Below are 16,792 nucleotides of genomic sequence, written 5' to 3'. Positions count from 1 at the left end.
CCTTCATGGGCCATAATTTGTTCACTCTTATCCACTGTAATTTTCAAAATCATTATAGTTCCTTCCAACAAAATTCTGCCCTTCATTGTAACACAGATCCTCCTCCTCTACCACATCTACCACCTTGGTTTCCATATCCTGGTTCATCACCAGCACTGTGCCTTGAGAACTATAACCAGGACTACCACCATAGTTGCCACTGTCACCTCCAAACTCATTATATTGATCAGCACCACCTCCACCACCACAGCCTCTCTACGACCATAACCAGGACCACCACCGTGTCCTCCTCTACAGCCTCCATAACCAGGACCACCACTGTGTCCTCCTCTACAGCCTCCTCTTCCACTAAAATTTTCACCATGACCAAAATCACCTCCACTACCTCCAAAGTTTCCTTCTTGACCTGTAAAGTTGCCAGATTCACCTCCACTACCTCTCCGTGATCCAGCAGATAGCATGTCTTGTTTAGAATTCCCTTCACCTTTATGACGATTAACTGTAGTGTTTCTAAACAGTTGTACCAACTGCAGCGTGACCATCAAGTTACAAAGCGAATCCTCCTTTTTCCATTCTTGCTTATCCTCCACAGCTTGTACGGTTTTGATCTTAACATACTTTTCTAAGTAGTCTCTCAAGTTACACTCTTCTGTATCTTCTTTAATACCACCTACAGAACTTCTCTTCACTCTTAACGAGCACCAGGCTTTACAGAATCCTTTCCAGAAACAGTTATCTCTGGTTCTACCACACCCCATCAACCTTGTTGCTCAAGCACACATGGCTGCATTTACTTCTTCAACACAAGAGTTAGTTCACAAAAAAAAAGCCCCTGGAATATTTTGTTTGGGAGTGTCTCTCACTACTCTGCTGTCTGTGTTCCTCATTTCTCAGAATATTCTCTTAAACTGTCACCTTGTTTTCAGACAGCTTCCTCAAGTGCTCTGGTTCCTTCAGATCACGATCTTCCTTCTCCTCCCCTCCCCTATCAGCATCAGTGAACAGTCAGGCTGGGGGGCAACCAGACAGCAGTGGTATCTCCATTTTGAGACCAGACTCAGAATCTATTTTTGGTTTTTGATTTTTATATTTATTTCTTTTTGTTTTTCAGGATTCCAGCCAGGCAATTCCTCTGGTGGTAGAAAGCTGTATCCGGTTTATTAGCAGACATGGTAAGCAGAAATACAGCTTTGCTCATATTTGTGTAAAAAGCAAGAACTTCAAAGAATCCTTTATAGAACAGAAATAGAGGTAGTTGGAGCTGGAGAGATGGCTCAGTGGTTAAGATCACTCACTGCACAGCCATGAGGACCTTAGTTCAAATTCCAAAACCTACATAACAAGGAGAACCGGGTCTTATGTACAACTGTAACTCTAATTCTGTGGGAAACAAAGACAGCAGGATCTCTGGGGCTTGATGGCTGCCACCCTAACCCTAAAAAGAAACCTATAAGATCTGGGTTTGGAGAAACGACACTGCTTCAAAGGCATGTCTCAAAGGCAGAGAGTATTAGAATAGAGAACAACCAACACTGTCCTCTGGCCTCCATACTGCACACAGGCACATGTACACACTTATGTGCATATACACCAGAGAGAGAAGAGAGATTGCCTTCCCATCCTCACATTCTTAGAAAAGGAATAAAGTCTTAACTCATTCATGTGCTGTTGACTTCTTCAGAAAGGTCATATCTACATCTCAGTAATAGACATGTTTTGACCTAGCCACTTACTCTTTTATAGCCCCAGAGTTTAAATCCCAGCGACTTTGTGAAGAAGAGTAGCTTGACTCCGTGGTGGTGGTGGTGGTGGTGGTGGTGGTGGTGGTGGTGGTGGTGGTAATGAAACCAGGAGTTATAGTCTTGGTGTATATAGATATCTTCTATGGCGTAGTCTAACCATTACTGAAATGTTTTGAAACAATTTCATCTCTGACGTTGCACTGATTGTATATATAATATTTGGATTTTTGTCTTAATTTGGTTTCATTGGATATAATGTTCCCATGAGCTCAATAACTGTTGTAAAGTTGTATTCACCTTTTGAGAGTCTTCAGGAACTGGCTCTTTCTTTCTCAACATTAGTCAAGTTGTACTTAATTACCAGCAAGTTTATTTTCCAAAGGTGAGAGAATATTTAGAATATCTATACTGGCCTTTAACTGTTTAGAAACTACATTAGAACTAGTTTTTAAATACTATAATGTCCATCCTGGAGCTAAGGAAGCCAGGTATTGCTTGTCTAATTTCCCAGGCACCTTTTTATTCTCTGTCTCTTGCTTGCCTTCCATTCTCCCTATACACTGGAATATTCTTAGATTCATTATTGAAACAGTAATTATTTTAGCATTCTTGTATCATATCCTAATCTCCATCAACTATAAATTTCTTTTATCTCAGTTCTCTTGAAGTATGAGCACTCTTCATCACTATTGAGCAAACAAGTATTTTATAAGCCTCTAACCAATGCTAAGCATCATGTATTGCCAAAAAAGAAAACATAAAGAGAAGTAACATACTAATCTTGTCTTTAAGTGGTTTTATGATGCATTTGGAAGAAAATAAGTAAGCAGATAATAAGTTAATGAAAAGAAATAAAGCAGTAGTAATTGATAGTAACAGAATAAGAAATTTTACAAGATAGCAGTAGTTAATACCAAGGAGCTGGAAAAGATGAATTCAAGCTGAGTTCAGTAGAATGATTGTTAGTTCCTAAAAAACAATAGGAAGAAGTTGTGGATTCATTCAATCCCCTATGCATTCATTTGTCCTTTAACACAAACCCTATATTGATTGCTTATTATAGACCAGTAAAAAAGCTCTTCCTGAAACTTCTGTTCCACTGAAGACCAAACATGGTCAGCCAGTAAACAAATTAACTAGCAATATTTCCAGTACTGATGTATGTTATGAAGAAAAGAAAAGCAGGGTGCAGGATGGGAAATGGAGAGAGGCACTGTTGTAGTGGGTCATGAAAAGCCCACACTTTGGCTGGAGTTATGAGGAAGGGGTAATCGATGTGTCCCATCTGAGGAAGAGTATTTTGTGGTGAAAGAACACAAAGTACAAGACCTTTTGACATATGTAAGAAAGTACACAGGCTGAAGCAGAAGAGTGAGGGGAGGTTGACCGGAGATGAAGCTACAGGCTAGTGCTTTTATAGCTTTGTTGGCTACAGTAGGTATATGTACATCTAGTGGATTCATAACCTTTGTTAGCCTCAAAGTAGTCTGTGGCAATGCAAATGCTAGGAGTTTTTATATCCTAACTATCATTGTATCCTCTGGTAGATAAATATTATAGTGCCCATTATAAAGATGAGGAAATTAACATTCTTTGTAGTGCAGTGTCAGGGTGATCCATGAGGACTTAGAGGAGGAGGAACCCGTGGAACCACTAAAATTAACCCTGAAGGGATTTTTTTTTTAAATCTATCATTTTCAAGAAAGGAATGTGAGGTGGTTGTTTTAACAGTCAGATCAAGAATTTTCTAGGAGAACAACTCTTAGCAACAGCTAAGTCCAGCAGGTTTTATGTCATTTTCAAATAGTTTACCCAAATCCAAGGGCATTTTATGCTTTCATGTTAGTTTGTGCTAAGAAAAACACAGACTAAAGATTATAGATATGTTATTTTGGTTATGCATTATACCAAAATGCCAACTGGTTTTTCCTTTCTAGAAAACTTATTGTTTCTCTTCTCAAAATTATCATAACACATACTCAAAAGATCTGTCTGGTGTGCCAGTGAGATGGCTCAGTGGGTAAAAGTGCTTGCCTCACAAGCCTGATAATGTGAGTTCAATCCTCAGAACATGGATCTCTACACATGTGACATAGCATACACATATGTGTACACACACACACATATACAAATAATAATAATGTCCTAATAGTAAGTGGTCCTAATCTAGAGAATCCATTCTCTAGGAGAACTGGAAACCAGACTGAAGTAGAGCTCAGTATTTTAGGCCAGTTGTCTGATTTCCAGCGAGCTCATCTGTCATTTGTTCTTTCCTTGGTCCCATAGGCCAAGGCTACATTTCCTTAGCCATCAAACCTACCCAGAAGTACTGAGCTGATCCTCTCAAAAAGTTGTGCACACTTTCCCAGCTAAAACACACCAAGCAGCCTGGTTTGAGATGACATTTCCTTATACTCTGTGTTTCCAGTAAGTCCTTGGGTATGTTTCTGCCAGAGTCTTGGTATTCATGATACGTTCTGTGTTTAAACAACAATTTCTGGCTCTCATACTCCATTTGGTAAGTACTAATATAGTACCATCATACTAGCATTGATGGGACTTTAGTGTTGCATTCTCTGAAGAATTTTTTTACCGATTACCTCAGAGGAACAAACAGCTCAAACCTTAGCTAGGTAATGACATTTTTTCACTTACTTTCAGTCAGATTCCACTATTTCAGTCTTGGTATACCTCCAGGATCTAACTAATTGAATACAGCTCCCCTCACCTCAAGGGCAATTATGAAATAGCTAACAAAATGTAGCCTTACTCTGTTTTGTTTGTCTAGAATCAATCTGAGGTTTCTATCAAGGTTTTGGAGGATCACAGAGAAATGTTGACAAAGGAGTTCTAGGCTTGGAGAAAGGCTGAAAGTGCTGATATAGCTGGAGATAGTAGTCAAGCCAATCAATAGGGATTGTTTCCTGATTTTTCTTAGTGGTTTACAGTTGCATGTGTGGTGCTCTCTGTACACTATGTCTAAGAACAGTCAGGCCAAGGTGGCTTCCTCCCATCCTCTGTGCATGCAGAGCAACAGGCTCTGTGTCTGACACTGAAAACTGAGTCTGTGTTTGCAACAAGACTTCCTTTTAGCTTTGGTCCTGGTTCTTCGTGTCATTGTTCACCAGTCCCCTCATCTAGAAGATGGGATTACTGCTAACCTTGCCTTTATACGGTTATATGAGGACCAAATACTTTCTAAGAAAGCATTACTGGCAGTCATTAGATAGCATTGTTTTTCATGACTATTTCTACTCCAGCAAAGTCATGAAAGATAATATTTTGTACACTTCATAATGCACTATATACATGTTTTCTTTAAAAAAAAAAAAGACAGCAGTTAGGGACCAGTGCCTAGGACAAAGACTAACAAAGCTGTCTACTGATTGGTCATTTTTGTCTTTATGTCTTCTGTTTTTTATCAGTTCAGAAATTTTTTCTAGAATACTGGGGATAGTGTTAAAATGCTAACGAAGTCATAACAACCCATTTTTCTCTAACCTCTCTAATGGTACCTAATGTTTTACCTGCCTCCATTCCTGACTGTGTGCAATAAGAAAGCACCAACAAGTGGCTTCCCAACTCTACAGGTGGGAACAAAAAATGAAAGGTGGAGAGGCCGCAGCCTCTAGTCTCCCTGTGAGCAAAGAAGCTGCGAACATCCCTTGGGCCTGATGCTTCCCTTACAACCAATGCCTCATAATCCTCCTCCCAGAGACTTGCCCAGCATCAGGGCCCTACCTGTTTTTTCTCCTTTGTCCTAAAAAAAAGACAAAGACATGGTACCAGTGGAGATGGGAATTCTAATCCCATCTTTATGGGATTTATGGTTGTGAACTTGCTGTTTCTCACTTTGAGCACTTTATTTTGTGTGTTTCTAGGCCTACAACATGAGGGAATTTTCCGGGTGTCTGGATCACAAGTAGAAGTGAACGACATAAAAAATGCCTTTGAGAGAGGTGAGGTGGGAATAAAAGCCATAAGATAAGACTAAATGTTTGCCAGCCCGAGAGCTGGCTCCACCTTTTCCTGTAGAGTTCTCTGTGCTTATAAAGCCAAGAAATTGCCTGCTTTCTCTGTACTTTCAGTAGATACACAGAGAGATATTGGGTCATGTCCCAGCTTCCTTCTTTCTTAGCCCCACCCATCCTGCCTCATTCCTATGGTAATCTGCCAGAAACCCAGGTCCTCACTATATATTCAGGCGGTTTATAGCCTTATCCAGAACCCTTGGTAGCACTTAATATCAAGGCTAATGTGCCTCTTCATTGTATCCCATTTATCATCTTGTGTTCTATTAAGGGAATGGGCAAGCTTTGGCAATTTCTGTCACTGTAATTGATATATATAGTTTCAATTTAGGGTTGGTGTTATCATTAAGTTTAATTACACTTGATATGAAATTTTCCATGGGGATTCTGGGATGACTGTTCTGTCGGTGGGTGTTCTCTGCTATGGTAGTCAGAGAAACTGGCCTCCTAGCCTTGTTTTCCCTCCACCAGAGGCTCAGTCTCCTTTAAGTTTCATGATTCTTGTGAAACAGTTTGTGGTTTCTACCTCCCAACCTACAGGGAATGTTCATTAGCTTCAACAGTGCCACATCGTGGCCATCCATCCTGCTGGGTAGAGAGGTAATGAGATGCAGATGTAAATAGGTCACCCCTCCACCATCTCTGCCTCAGCCTCTGTGATTTGCCTAACTCTCTTTCTTTCCTTTTGGGATGGGGGCTACCTGTCTCCAGGAGAGGACCCCCTGGCTGGGGACCAGAATGACCATGACATGGACTCCATAGCTGGTGTCCTCAAGCTTTACTTCCGGGGCCTGGAACACCCGCTCTTCCCCAAAGACATCTTCCATGACTTGATTGCCTGTGTCAGTAAGTATCATTATGCCCCATGAATGACAGCAAGATACTTGGAAATTTTCGTCAATTTATTTCCTTATAAGCTTTTCAGTAAAGTTTTTTTTTAATGTATTTCTTCCAGTGAGTTTCTCCTCTTTATTTCCACTGTTTTATCCCTAATAGTGGAAGAGAAAGAATGATTTAACAGTCATAGTATAGAATTCAAGTCAAGACTCCTGGCTTTTTTTTTTTTTCTAATTTATCTCAGTCATTAATTCCTCCCTATCTCTGTGTTTTGTCATTTTTAGTAAAATGCTTTTATATTCATTCATAAGATCCAGTCTTGTCAGATACTTGAAGCTTATACACAATGTCGGGGCTATTAACAGGACCAGAGAAAAGTGTAAACACTGGCCATGCTCCCTGCTTGTTGTTTTATATGTGCCATGGCTTACCTGCTACATATATCATTTTTCACATGTGTCTGGAAACAAGAAAAGCCCTTCAATGCACTTAAAAGTACCATTTAATATTTTCCCAGAGAAAGATCTCTGTTTTCACTAAAGTTCTCTGTTAGGGATTAGAAAGCTGTTCCTATGCATTTAGCTTAGTCAGTGATACTGAAGCATCTATCACTTGATTCCATGGGAAATCTATGGAAATTTAAAATAATATCAAGTCATTTATGTTTTATTGCTGTGATAAAACATAGTAACCAAAAGCAACTTGAAGAAGAAAGGGTTTATTTCATCTTACACTTCCATCACTAAAGGAAGTCAGAGCAGGAACTCAAATACAGTCAAACCTGGATGTAGGAACTGATGCAGAGGCCATGGAGGAGTGCTGCCTACTGGTTTGATCCCTGTGGTTTGCTCAGCCTGCTTTCTTATATGACTGAGTCCACCAGCCACCCACAGTGAGCTGGGCCCTCCCACATCAATCAAGAACTCACTCCACAAGTTTACCCACAGGCTAATCAAAGGGGGGCTTTTTCTCAATTGAGGTTCCTGCTTCCCAAATGACTCTAGCTAGTGTCAAATTGACATAAAGATAGCCAGTACAGAGAGACCTTATCTGAATGGTGGCCCCAGAAGGTGAAGGGAGTAAATGCTGGGAAGGTCTTTTCCCTGGTTGAACAAGGCCTTCATGCGTCCTGAATTTTCAGTTTGCTTACTATTTGGATTGGATACTTACCTGTTTCTCTTTCAGTCCTGAGAAAAGCCTGGACGTCTAGAATGCTAGTTCTCTTTCTTGTCTATATGCTTGTGAGAGTCTAATGGGAAGGAGTTAGGTGACAGTTACAAACATGGATTACTTAGGTCACATCTCATATCTTTTCCAAGACTGGACCCAAGTGAAGTCCCTTACATTGGGCTGGAATTGCCAAGACACACCAGATTCTTCAGCTGCCCAGTTCTTTCTTATTCTAATCCAGTATTTGCTATTTCTTATTCACATATAGGCTGCCAGATCATGTTTGTATTGTCAAACTGTGGAAGTCAGAGGCTGTTCATGACAGAGGTCATAGCATATGACCAAATCTGAAACTAACCTGACCACAGCACAAAAACTAGGAATCTTCTCTAGTGTTCTTCACAGATTTTATTACTTTTCCAGAGTCCTGCAGTCTTCTCCCTCTACTCAGTCTCTGCTCACATCTCCTTTAGATAAGGGAGAAGGAAGCCAGACTTATCTAGAGGAGGAAGAGATAACTATGTACAGAGGGGTCAATAAAGGACTTCCACAGCCTCTGTCCCTTCTCATGTGTAAGGCCCTTCAAGATTGATTATTTAACAGTCATGACAGGTTTATCATAAAATAAATACCTCTTTGCCTCCCTTAATCAGTAAGTAGCCTTCACAATGAAAGACTTGGCTTTGACTACATACAGAACTTTCACAAACACAGAGACAGCAAAGAAAACTAGCATCCTAGATGCCCCAGATCTTTCTCAGAACAACCAAGAGGAGCAAGTAAGTATTCAGTCCAAATGCTGAGCCAAATTGAAAATCCAGGAGGCATGAAGGCCTTGTCTATGTGTATCATTGTTTAAATTAGAGGGGGAATATATCCAACTCCTTCTGTGCCCATGATAGACCTTGAGTCTGTATTAGTCAGGGTGTGGGTCCCTTTTGAAACAGTCTCATCCCACAGAACATCCAAGAGGAAGCTCCTGTCACTATCCCAGGGCTGTGTATGGGACAGTTTTGCTCGCTTTGTGAGTTATGGTGCTGGTGATTGCAGTCATGCTAGAGGATAACATGCCTTTTTTCTTTCAGCAATGGACAACCTGCAAGAGAGAGCTGTGCATATCCGGAAAGTTCTTCTGGTCCTGCCTAAGCCCACTCTGATTATCATGAGATACCTCTTTGCCTTCCTCAATCAGTGAGTAGCCTTCACAGTGAAAGACTTGGCTTTGATTACACAGAACTTTCACATGAATCTATGTCTAATCGTCCAACCTAACAGACACTTACTGAGAATCTACCGTTCACCAACTACAGTGCTAGGCTATTAAAAATACACTGTCAAATGGAAAAAAAAAGCCTTTTAACATTAGCTCATGATCCAAAGAAGGAAACAGACAATAGTCAATACTTCAGGTAGAATAGCTGCTAAGGGAAAAAGAAGAGCAAAGATGGGAACAGAGTTCAGGGGTCATAATGGACAAAAGATAAAGGAAGAAGAGCCAATTTAGAGATGTGCTTGCCACAAAGGCCTCTCTGGGAAGACAGAGTACAAGCAGTAGTCTGAAGGGTGAGGAAGGAGCTCTAAGGACATTGAAGATTTGAGAGGTATAGTGATAGTAGGTTTGAATTTGGGAAATGACTTAAAGCCTTTAAAGAGAAAAATGGTATGATCTTGATTTTAGGTATTTATTTTCTTTTTTTGTTTGTTTGTTTTTGTTTTTCGAGACAGGGTTTCTCTGTGTATCCCTGGCTGTCCTGGAACTCACTCTGTAGACCAGGCTGGTCTCGAACTCAGAAATCCACCTGCCTCTGCTTCCCAAGTGCTGGGATTAAAGGCGTGCGCCACCACCGCCTGGCCGGGTATTTATTTTCAAACATGCCAATTAATTTGTGCAGAAGTTACTGCAGAGGATCAAAAAGAAAAGAGACCTACTTCAAGGTTGTGACATGGTCTAGCTGAGGTGATAGTAGACCAGAAGGTAGCACAAAGGGTCGGGCTTCGGACATACTTTAAACACAGCATTGACACACAGGACCTGCTTATAGGCTGGGGGAGGCAAGAGAAATCCTAAACTCTTTGCAGAACATAAGGGCAGTTATGAAATTAGGGAACAAGGAATAGAGAAAAATACTGAGACAGGTGCTGATGTGGGCCAGGTAGTTCCACACGTTTGTTTTGAGTGCAAGAGGAGGTTTTTCAACAGCTAACCGTAGGAGCCTGATCTGAGAAAATCCTGAAGTGGAGATACCAGTGTGATAGTCACCTCTAATAAATGTGGCTGGAGAAAAGTCTCAGGACCAGAGGGGCCATGGGCTTAGATGGGACATTTCTTATTCAAGCAATGCATGCTTGGCTGGGACAGGGAGGTGTCCCCATGTTGCATTAAAGGCAGGAATCAGAAGCATGCACCTTTTAAGCACTTCTGTCTTCATTTTACTCAACAATCTAGAACAAAGATTATAACCTAAAGGCCCAAGAAGCACTCCAGTATATTTCCTTTGGATCCATTGTGTCTTAAAAACATTAAAACAATATTTAACTGTTTAGAAATCCTACTTTTTTTTTTTTTTTTTGGTTTTTTGAGACAGGGTTTCTCTGTGTAGTCCTGGCTGTCCTGGAGCTCACTCTGTAGACCAGGCCTGCCTCTACCTCCTAACAGCTTTTCAAAAGCTAGTTTTAAAAGTAGGTTTTCTGCCGGGCAGTGGTGGCACACGCCTTTAATCCCAGCACTTGGGAAGCAGAGGCAGGTGGATTTCTGAATTCGAGGCCAGCCTGGTCTAAAGAGTGAGTTCCAGGACAGTCAGGACTATACAGAGAAACCCTGTCTCGGGGGAGAAAAAAAAAAAGAAGAGGAGGAGGAAGAGGAGGAAGAGGAAGAAGAAGAAGGAGAAGAAGGAGAAGAAGAAGGAGAAGAAGAAGAAGAAGAAAAGCTGTTAGAGCTAACATTACTAGACCTGTATTCTTATGTGGCAGCAATTTCCTATAACAACAGGGCTGTCTACTGGGAGTGACATAGCTTACCTTGGTCCCCAGCCTTCTCCATGTTGTCATCTATCATCATGCAGGCTCTAGGTTTCCATATAGCCAAGAAGTAGTTCTTTGGATTCCTGAATCCATCAAAACAGGGAAACAAAAGATAAACCAAAGGGGTTTGTTTTAGTTTCAGCACGTACTTTGTGAATGTGAAGTCTTCATACATATATAGTCTTCATTTAAAATGACTACGACTTTAGAGTCCATTTCATGGGCCCCATCCTGTTTACACCTTCATGATTGGCCTGGCCTTATAGGCATCTTGATTAGTGGCCCCTGCCTAAGACCTTATTAGAAAACCCTCATTATCACCAATCCCACTGTAGAACTACAGAAATCCTAGCTCTATAGTCTTCATCCTCCCCAAGCTGTGTCTGACTGAGTCCTAACTCAGCATCCCATCAGCCCTTGAGATGAACTCCTCATAACTCATCGATGTGCTTATGCATAGCCTGGAAGCACTGCTCACTACTCTCTGGCTAGTCAGTCCCCTCAGGGCCACAAGTCACTGCTTGTTCATGTCACCATGCCCATGCTTAACCTGAGCCTTGTTTGTCCCCCATGAACTAGGAGCATGACAAGGGCAGCCAACTGGAGCAGCTGGTAGAGGCAGAGAAGACATAGATTAACTGTTATCTTTCCCTGGATTTGCAGAGGAGAGAAACAGTAGAGTAACCACAATCCAGTATAAGAAGAGACTGGCCATGATTGAAAAACTGCACAGAAATATTACTAATTCCAATTATTAATTTGTTTGTATATATATATATATATAATTTTAAAAAATTTATTTTACTGATCAACAAGTTTTTACGTTGAAAAGGCAAAGTCTCCATGGGAAAATGACAACTGCTAAGTATGTAGTTGCCAGCAGTTACAGCAGGAGCTGGCAGCTGCTTCCTCATGGAGCCCTTACCTGGACCCACACTTTGGGAATGCACACTTTAATGCTGACGTTTTTAAGCTGATGTTTATTCTTGGATTGTACACATATTACATCTCAGAAAACCAAGCTAACAGTATCTATGGGTTGCTTCTTCAGCTGAAGGTTAGCTGTTGACTTTAGCCCTAGGTATCACTTTATGAAGACAGTGTTGGGTTAGAACTATGGGTCTCATCTGAGTGTTCACCTTGGAGAACTTGTCTCTAAGCTTCCAAATTGCTACTTATCTATACAGTAGGATATTGTTTAGCCATAAAAAAGAATGACATATTGGTTCATGGTACCATACAGGTGAACCTTGAAAATACTGTATTGAGTCAATGAACTAGACACACACAAAACACTCAACATTTTAAGATTCTATTTCAGTTAAATTTCCAGAATAGCCAAATTCATAGAAATAGAAAGTAGATTCCTGGTAGCCCGGAACTGAGAGGAGTGTTGGAAAGTAACCATTTAGTGAATACCAGATTACTTTCAGGGATGATGAAAATGTTGTGCAAATTAGAGGTAATAGTTATATAACATTGTGAATATGCTAAATGCCACCTAATTGTATACTTTTATTATTATTTCTATTTAGAATATAATGTGATGGGTTTCATGATGATCTTTTCATACATATGTATCACTTTACTTTGTTCTTATTTGTCTCCATTGCCCTCCTCCTCTTCTTGCCAGTCATCTTCCTCTCCCAAAAGCCCCTACATCTGTCTCCATGTTACATATGCTCCACTACCCTTCCTTTTGTCCCTTCTCTTCCCATTAGGCCTTCTCTTCTCTCCTCATCCCTTTTCTTTGTCATGACCTACACACACACACACACACACACACACACACACAACACATGTACACATGAGTAGAAAAGAAAGGTATATTGAGAACTTGTTGCATATCAGTCCAAAAGGCTGTCATCAAGAAAACAACCAACTATGAAGCTTGGTGTTCTTGTAGAATGCCCAACAGTGGGAGCGGGGCTGTCTCTGATTTTTTTTTTTTTTGCCTGCTTTTGGGACCCTTTTCCTGCTACTGATTTGTCTCTGCCAGCCTTAATGTGAGGATACGTGCCTGGTCTTATTGCAAATTGTTAATACTGTCTTTGGTTGATGTCCCTGGAAGACCTGTTTCTTTCTTGGGGGAAGTGGGGGGTTGGGGCGGCTTGTGAGGAAAAAGGAGGTTGGGAGTAGAGACTGGAAGGATGGGAAACTACAGTCAGGATATAATATATGAGAGAAGAAAGAAAGGAAAGCAAAGGGAAAGAAAGAACAAAAAAGAAAGAAAACAAGGGACAGTAAATGTTGGCGAAGATGTCAGGAAAGAGGAACTCTTACATGAGATTGGAAGGAGTGTAAACTGGTATAGACACTATGGAAATCAGAATACAGTGCCACAAAATACTAAAAGTAGAACTACCACATGACTCAGCTAAAACATTCCTGGGTATATTCCTGAAGGACTTTAAGTCAGCATATACTTGTATATGTATATACACAGGCATGCTTGCATTTCCATGTTTCCTGTTGCACTATTCAAAGTAGCCAAGATATGCAACTAGCCTAGCAGTAAGTCTGTCAACAGATGAAGGTAAACATGATATTTTATTAAGGTATAAAGAAGAATGGAATTATACCATTGGCAGGAAAGTGGATAGGAACAAAGATCATTGTTTGAAGCAGAAACCACAGAGGAGTGGTGGGTACTAGCTTCATCCCATCTGCAGTAACATTTCTTTAAACAGTCTAGGCTTACCTTTCTAAAGATAGCACTGCCCACAGTGGGCTAGCCCCCTGCATCAATTACCAATCAAGAAAATTCCCCAGATATATGCTCATAGGCCAGTCTGATGAAAACAATTCTTCAGTTGAGGTACCTTCTTCCCAGATGTGTCAGGTTGACAACCAAGATCAGCTATCACAGGTTCTTGCTCTTTTTTTGGTTCTGGTTTGGTTTAGTTTGATATCTAATGGGAACCAAAAAATGGACATAGATTCACAAGGCTATGGTTCACAAAGATTTGTCCTCTTCCAGAGTCTTTTCACTGTAATCTCCTATGAATAGAACAGTCTTTTCAGGGGTGAGGACAGGACACTTCATCCGTCCTTCATTGTGTCATAGAATTCACTCAGGTTTTGTGAAAGTAGAGTGTTTCTCTATGACTATCACACATCCCAGGAACTATGGTTTCTTACTGTTACTAAGACACTCTCAAATCACATTAAAGAAACAAGGCTTTGCTAAGTTTATTGTCTCTGTTAGAGCTAGACCTGACTAGCCAAATGTGGTAGCCTATGGCATCTCAAGTGTTGTGTGGGTCATTTCTGCTCGGGATACTAAGATAATAATCTCTCTTGTCTCCAGTTTTAATCTGATGATTATATATTTCCCCAGTCTTTTCTAAACCTGTTTCCTTTAAGTCAAGGCCCAGAGAAGGATTTTAAAATTAAATGTCTAATAATGAATGTCTAAATGTCTATGAGCTGGATGGAATGGTATAGAACTGTGAACAGCATTTGGAAGGCCAAGACAGGAAGACAATGAATTTGAGGCCAGACTGGGGAATGTAATGAATCTCTGTCTTGAGCAAAGACAAACCAATTCGTGTAGCCATCTAGCGACTGAGATGTTACCCGTTGCTGCTGTCCTCTCTGTCTTTAGTTTTGGTATTGTGGAATAGTGCTTCTCAGCCACTACTGTCCATGGCAATTGTTCATACTTCATGCCATCTCTAATGTCCTACAGTGATTATAGAAGAATCACAAGGTGCACATCATATTCTCCAGCAGAGAAGAAAGCCAGTTGTTAGAGGTAAACCAGCTTTGTTACATAAGTCTGGATGTGGGTCACACTAGAAATAAACTTCACCCAATCCAGAAGAATGGCAGTGGACTCCAAAGGCTCTAGTTCCTTTTCAGGGTCTATCAGAATTGGACACTGAGAACCTACTGCTGATGACCTTAGGAAGGCCAAACTCCTCAGCAATGTCCATAGCCCTTCAAGCTTTGCAGAGGATGTACTCAAAGTCAGCCCAGGCTTCTGTGCTAGGATAGGCACTTAATTAGGGCTTACTCACAGTTTCAGAGGATTACTTCATTGTCATCCTGGTGACAGAGAAAATGGTGGCATGCAGGCATGAAGACATGGTACAGGTAGCTGAGAGTTCTACATCTAGATCTGCAGGCAGCAGGCAGCAGGAAGAGAAAGCCAGGGCCTGGCTTGGGCTTTTGAAACCTCAAAGCCCACCTCCACTAACACACTTCCTTCAACAAGACCACACCTACTAGTCCCTTTTAAGTAGTGCTACTCTCTGCTGACTAAATATTCAAATATATGAGCTTAAGGGGGCTATTCTCATTCAAATCACCACAGGTAAGGGCCCATGGGGGCTCCTGGCATGGTGATAGTTGAGTATTTGGGTCCTTGGCCAAGGTTGGGGTGTGACTAGAACAGCTGCTGGCTGAGAGTGGAGAAAAAAAAATCTCTAAATAAATAAGCAATAACAAAATTAACCTATGTCCAAGGGAACCCCAAACAGAATATAAACAGAATGTATGATTAATTCCTGGATGTAATAATAATACAAGGGGATATTATGAAAATGTTAAACAATTTCATTAGCTATTCTAGAAAGAATTTGTTGTCCTGGTGGAATGAAAAAATTAATCAGCTGACTATATTTGTTAAGTAGAGAATTTGGAATAGAAAATGCCCAGTAACTTGATTCTTTTGTATGCATGCATGAAAGCACATGATACACAGTTCCTGTGTCCTGTGCTGATTTCCCAGAGCAAGCCAAGGGCCCCATCTGCTCTGAGAGTTTAGTGAATTGGTCTGTGGGAGCCGTATCCAGTTCTGCAGAGCGTTAGATGATCTGTTTCCAAAGATGGGTAGCTCTGATCCGTAAGGTCAAAGGTAAGGGTGAAAATGAGACTCCAGGATTCAAATGGGGAACTGGAGAAAGGGATCAGACCTGCAAGGAGGTCTTGCACCTTTCCTTTCCCTGGCTCTGGAATAACCATTAGTAGTGGCTCTTCTCCCCAGCTTATTTTCCAGAAGGCCTCCAATGCCCAGAAAGGCAGGTGGTAGTTTGTGGACTTAGTCTTTCCTTCTGGCAGTGCCTCTTGTGTTTGTGTTTTCTGGGCATTCATGTGAAAGCTTTCCAATTTCCCCTCTCTCTTCTCTTCCAGCTTATCACAGTTCAGTGAGGAGAACATGATGGACCCCTACAACCTTGCCATCTGCTTCGGGCCCTCGCTGATGTCCGTGCCAGAGGGCCACGACCAGGTGTCCTGTCAAGCCCACGTGAATGAACTGATCAAAACCATCATCATCCAACATGAGAACATTTTCCCAAACCCCAGGGAGTTGGAGGGTCCCATCTACAGCAGAGGAGGAAGCATGGAGGATTACTGGTAAGGGCCCAAGGAGGGGAGGAGGGAAGAGAATACCTGATAATCATGGCTGTCGGGGCCAGATGGTCAGGCAAAACCCAAAGGAAAATACTTCCCACCTCCACCTACAGGTTCTGTAGGTTGCTAGGGTCTGGTCGTTCTCCCATCTTGAACTCACCCACAGAATAAGTGCCACTTCACCCACCTCCCTCTTTGAAATGAGTATTGTGTGACTAGAGACCATCTTAAAAAATAGTGACATTAATAGCAGTTTGCAAGGAAAGGAGAGTTTATAAAGTAGTGTTTAGACCAACTGTTCATCAGGCAGCGGTGCCCAAGCTGTGTATAGTGAGGAAAACAGAGCTGGGTCCCAGGGAATCCTGCTCTTAGGAGGAAGAATCTGTATATTAGACCGCCTCTTTCAGACAAAGGAATCATTTCCAACGATTGGAATACTAGTTCCCTTTTTCAGATGAAAAAGGTCAGTGCAGTGTTTCAGCCCACCCTAGTGATTGGGGATCACATGCTTTCTAGGATCAGGCTCCATCCAGCACCCCACTTTACAGGTGCCCCCACACCACTTTACAGTGCCATTCTTCACTGACTACAAAGGCAGCTGCCTTTTGACCCCTGGTGTCTCATTCCTCCTCC

At 41.4% G+C, this 16,792-nt stretch overlaps 1 protein-coding gene across 4 annotated transcripts in view; it reads left to right on the top strand.

Annotated features, from left to right (window-relative positions):
• Positions 1–16,792, top strand: part of Srgap2 (SLIT-ROBO Rho GTPase activating protein 2) — a 225,118-nt gene that overhangs the window by 194,412 nt on the left and 13,914 nt on the right. For all 4 annotated transcript variants that reach the window (XM_028764589.1, XM_028764587.1, XM_028764588.1 and 1 more), the window contains exons 14-18: positions 1,112–1,172; positions 5,624–5,701; positions 6,485–6,619; positions 8,866–8,971; positions 15,938–16,162. In XM_028764589.1, coding sequence (XP_028620422.1) covers positions 1,112–1,172; positions 5,624–5,701; positions 6,485–6,619; positions 8,866–8,971; positions 15,938–16,162 — 605 coding nt within the window. The remainder of the gene's footprint in view (positions 1–1,111; positions 1,173–5,623; positions 5,702–6,484; positions 6,620–8,865; positions 8,972–15,937; positions 16,163–16,792) is intronic.

This window comes from Grammomys surdaster, unplaced genomic scaffold (assembly GCF_004785775.1).
Source record: "Grammomys surdaster isolate TR1022 unplaced genomic scaffold, NIH_TR_1.0 145, whole genome shotgun sequence".
Taxonomy (NCBI): Eukaryota; Metazoa; Chordata; class Mammalia; order Rodentia; family Muridae; genus Grammomys; species Grammomys surdaster.
This window is presented reverse-complemented; position numbering and strand designations above follow the sequence as displayed.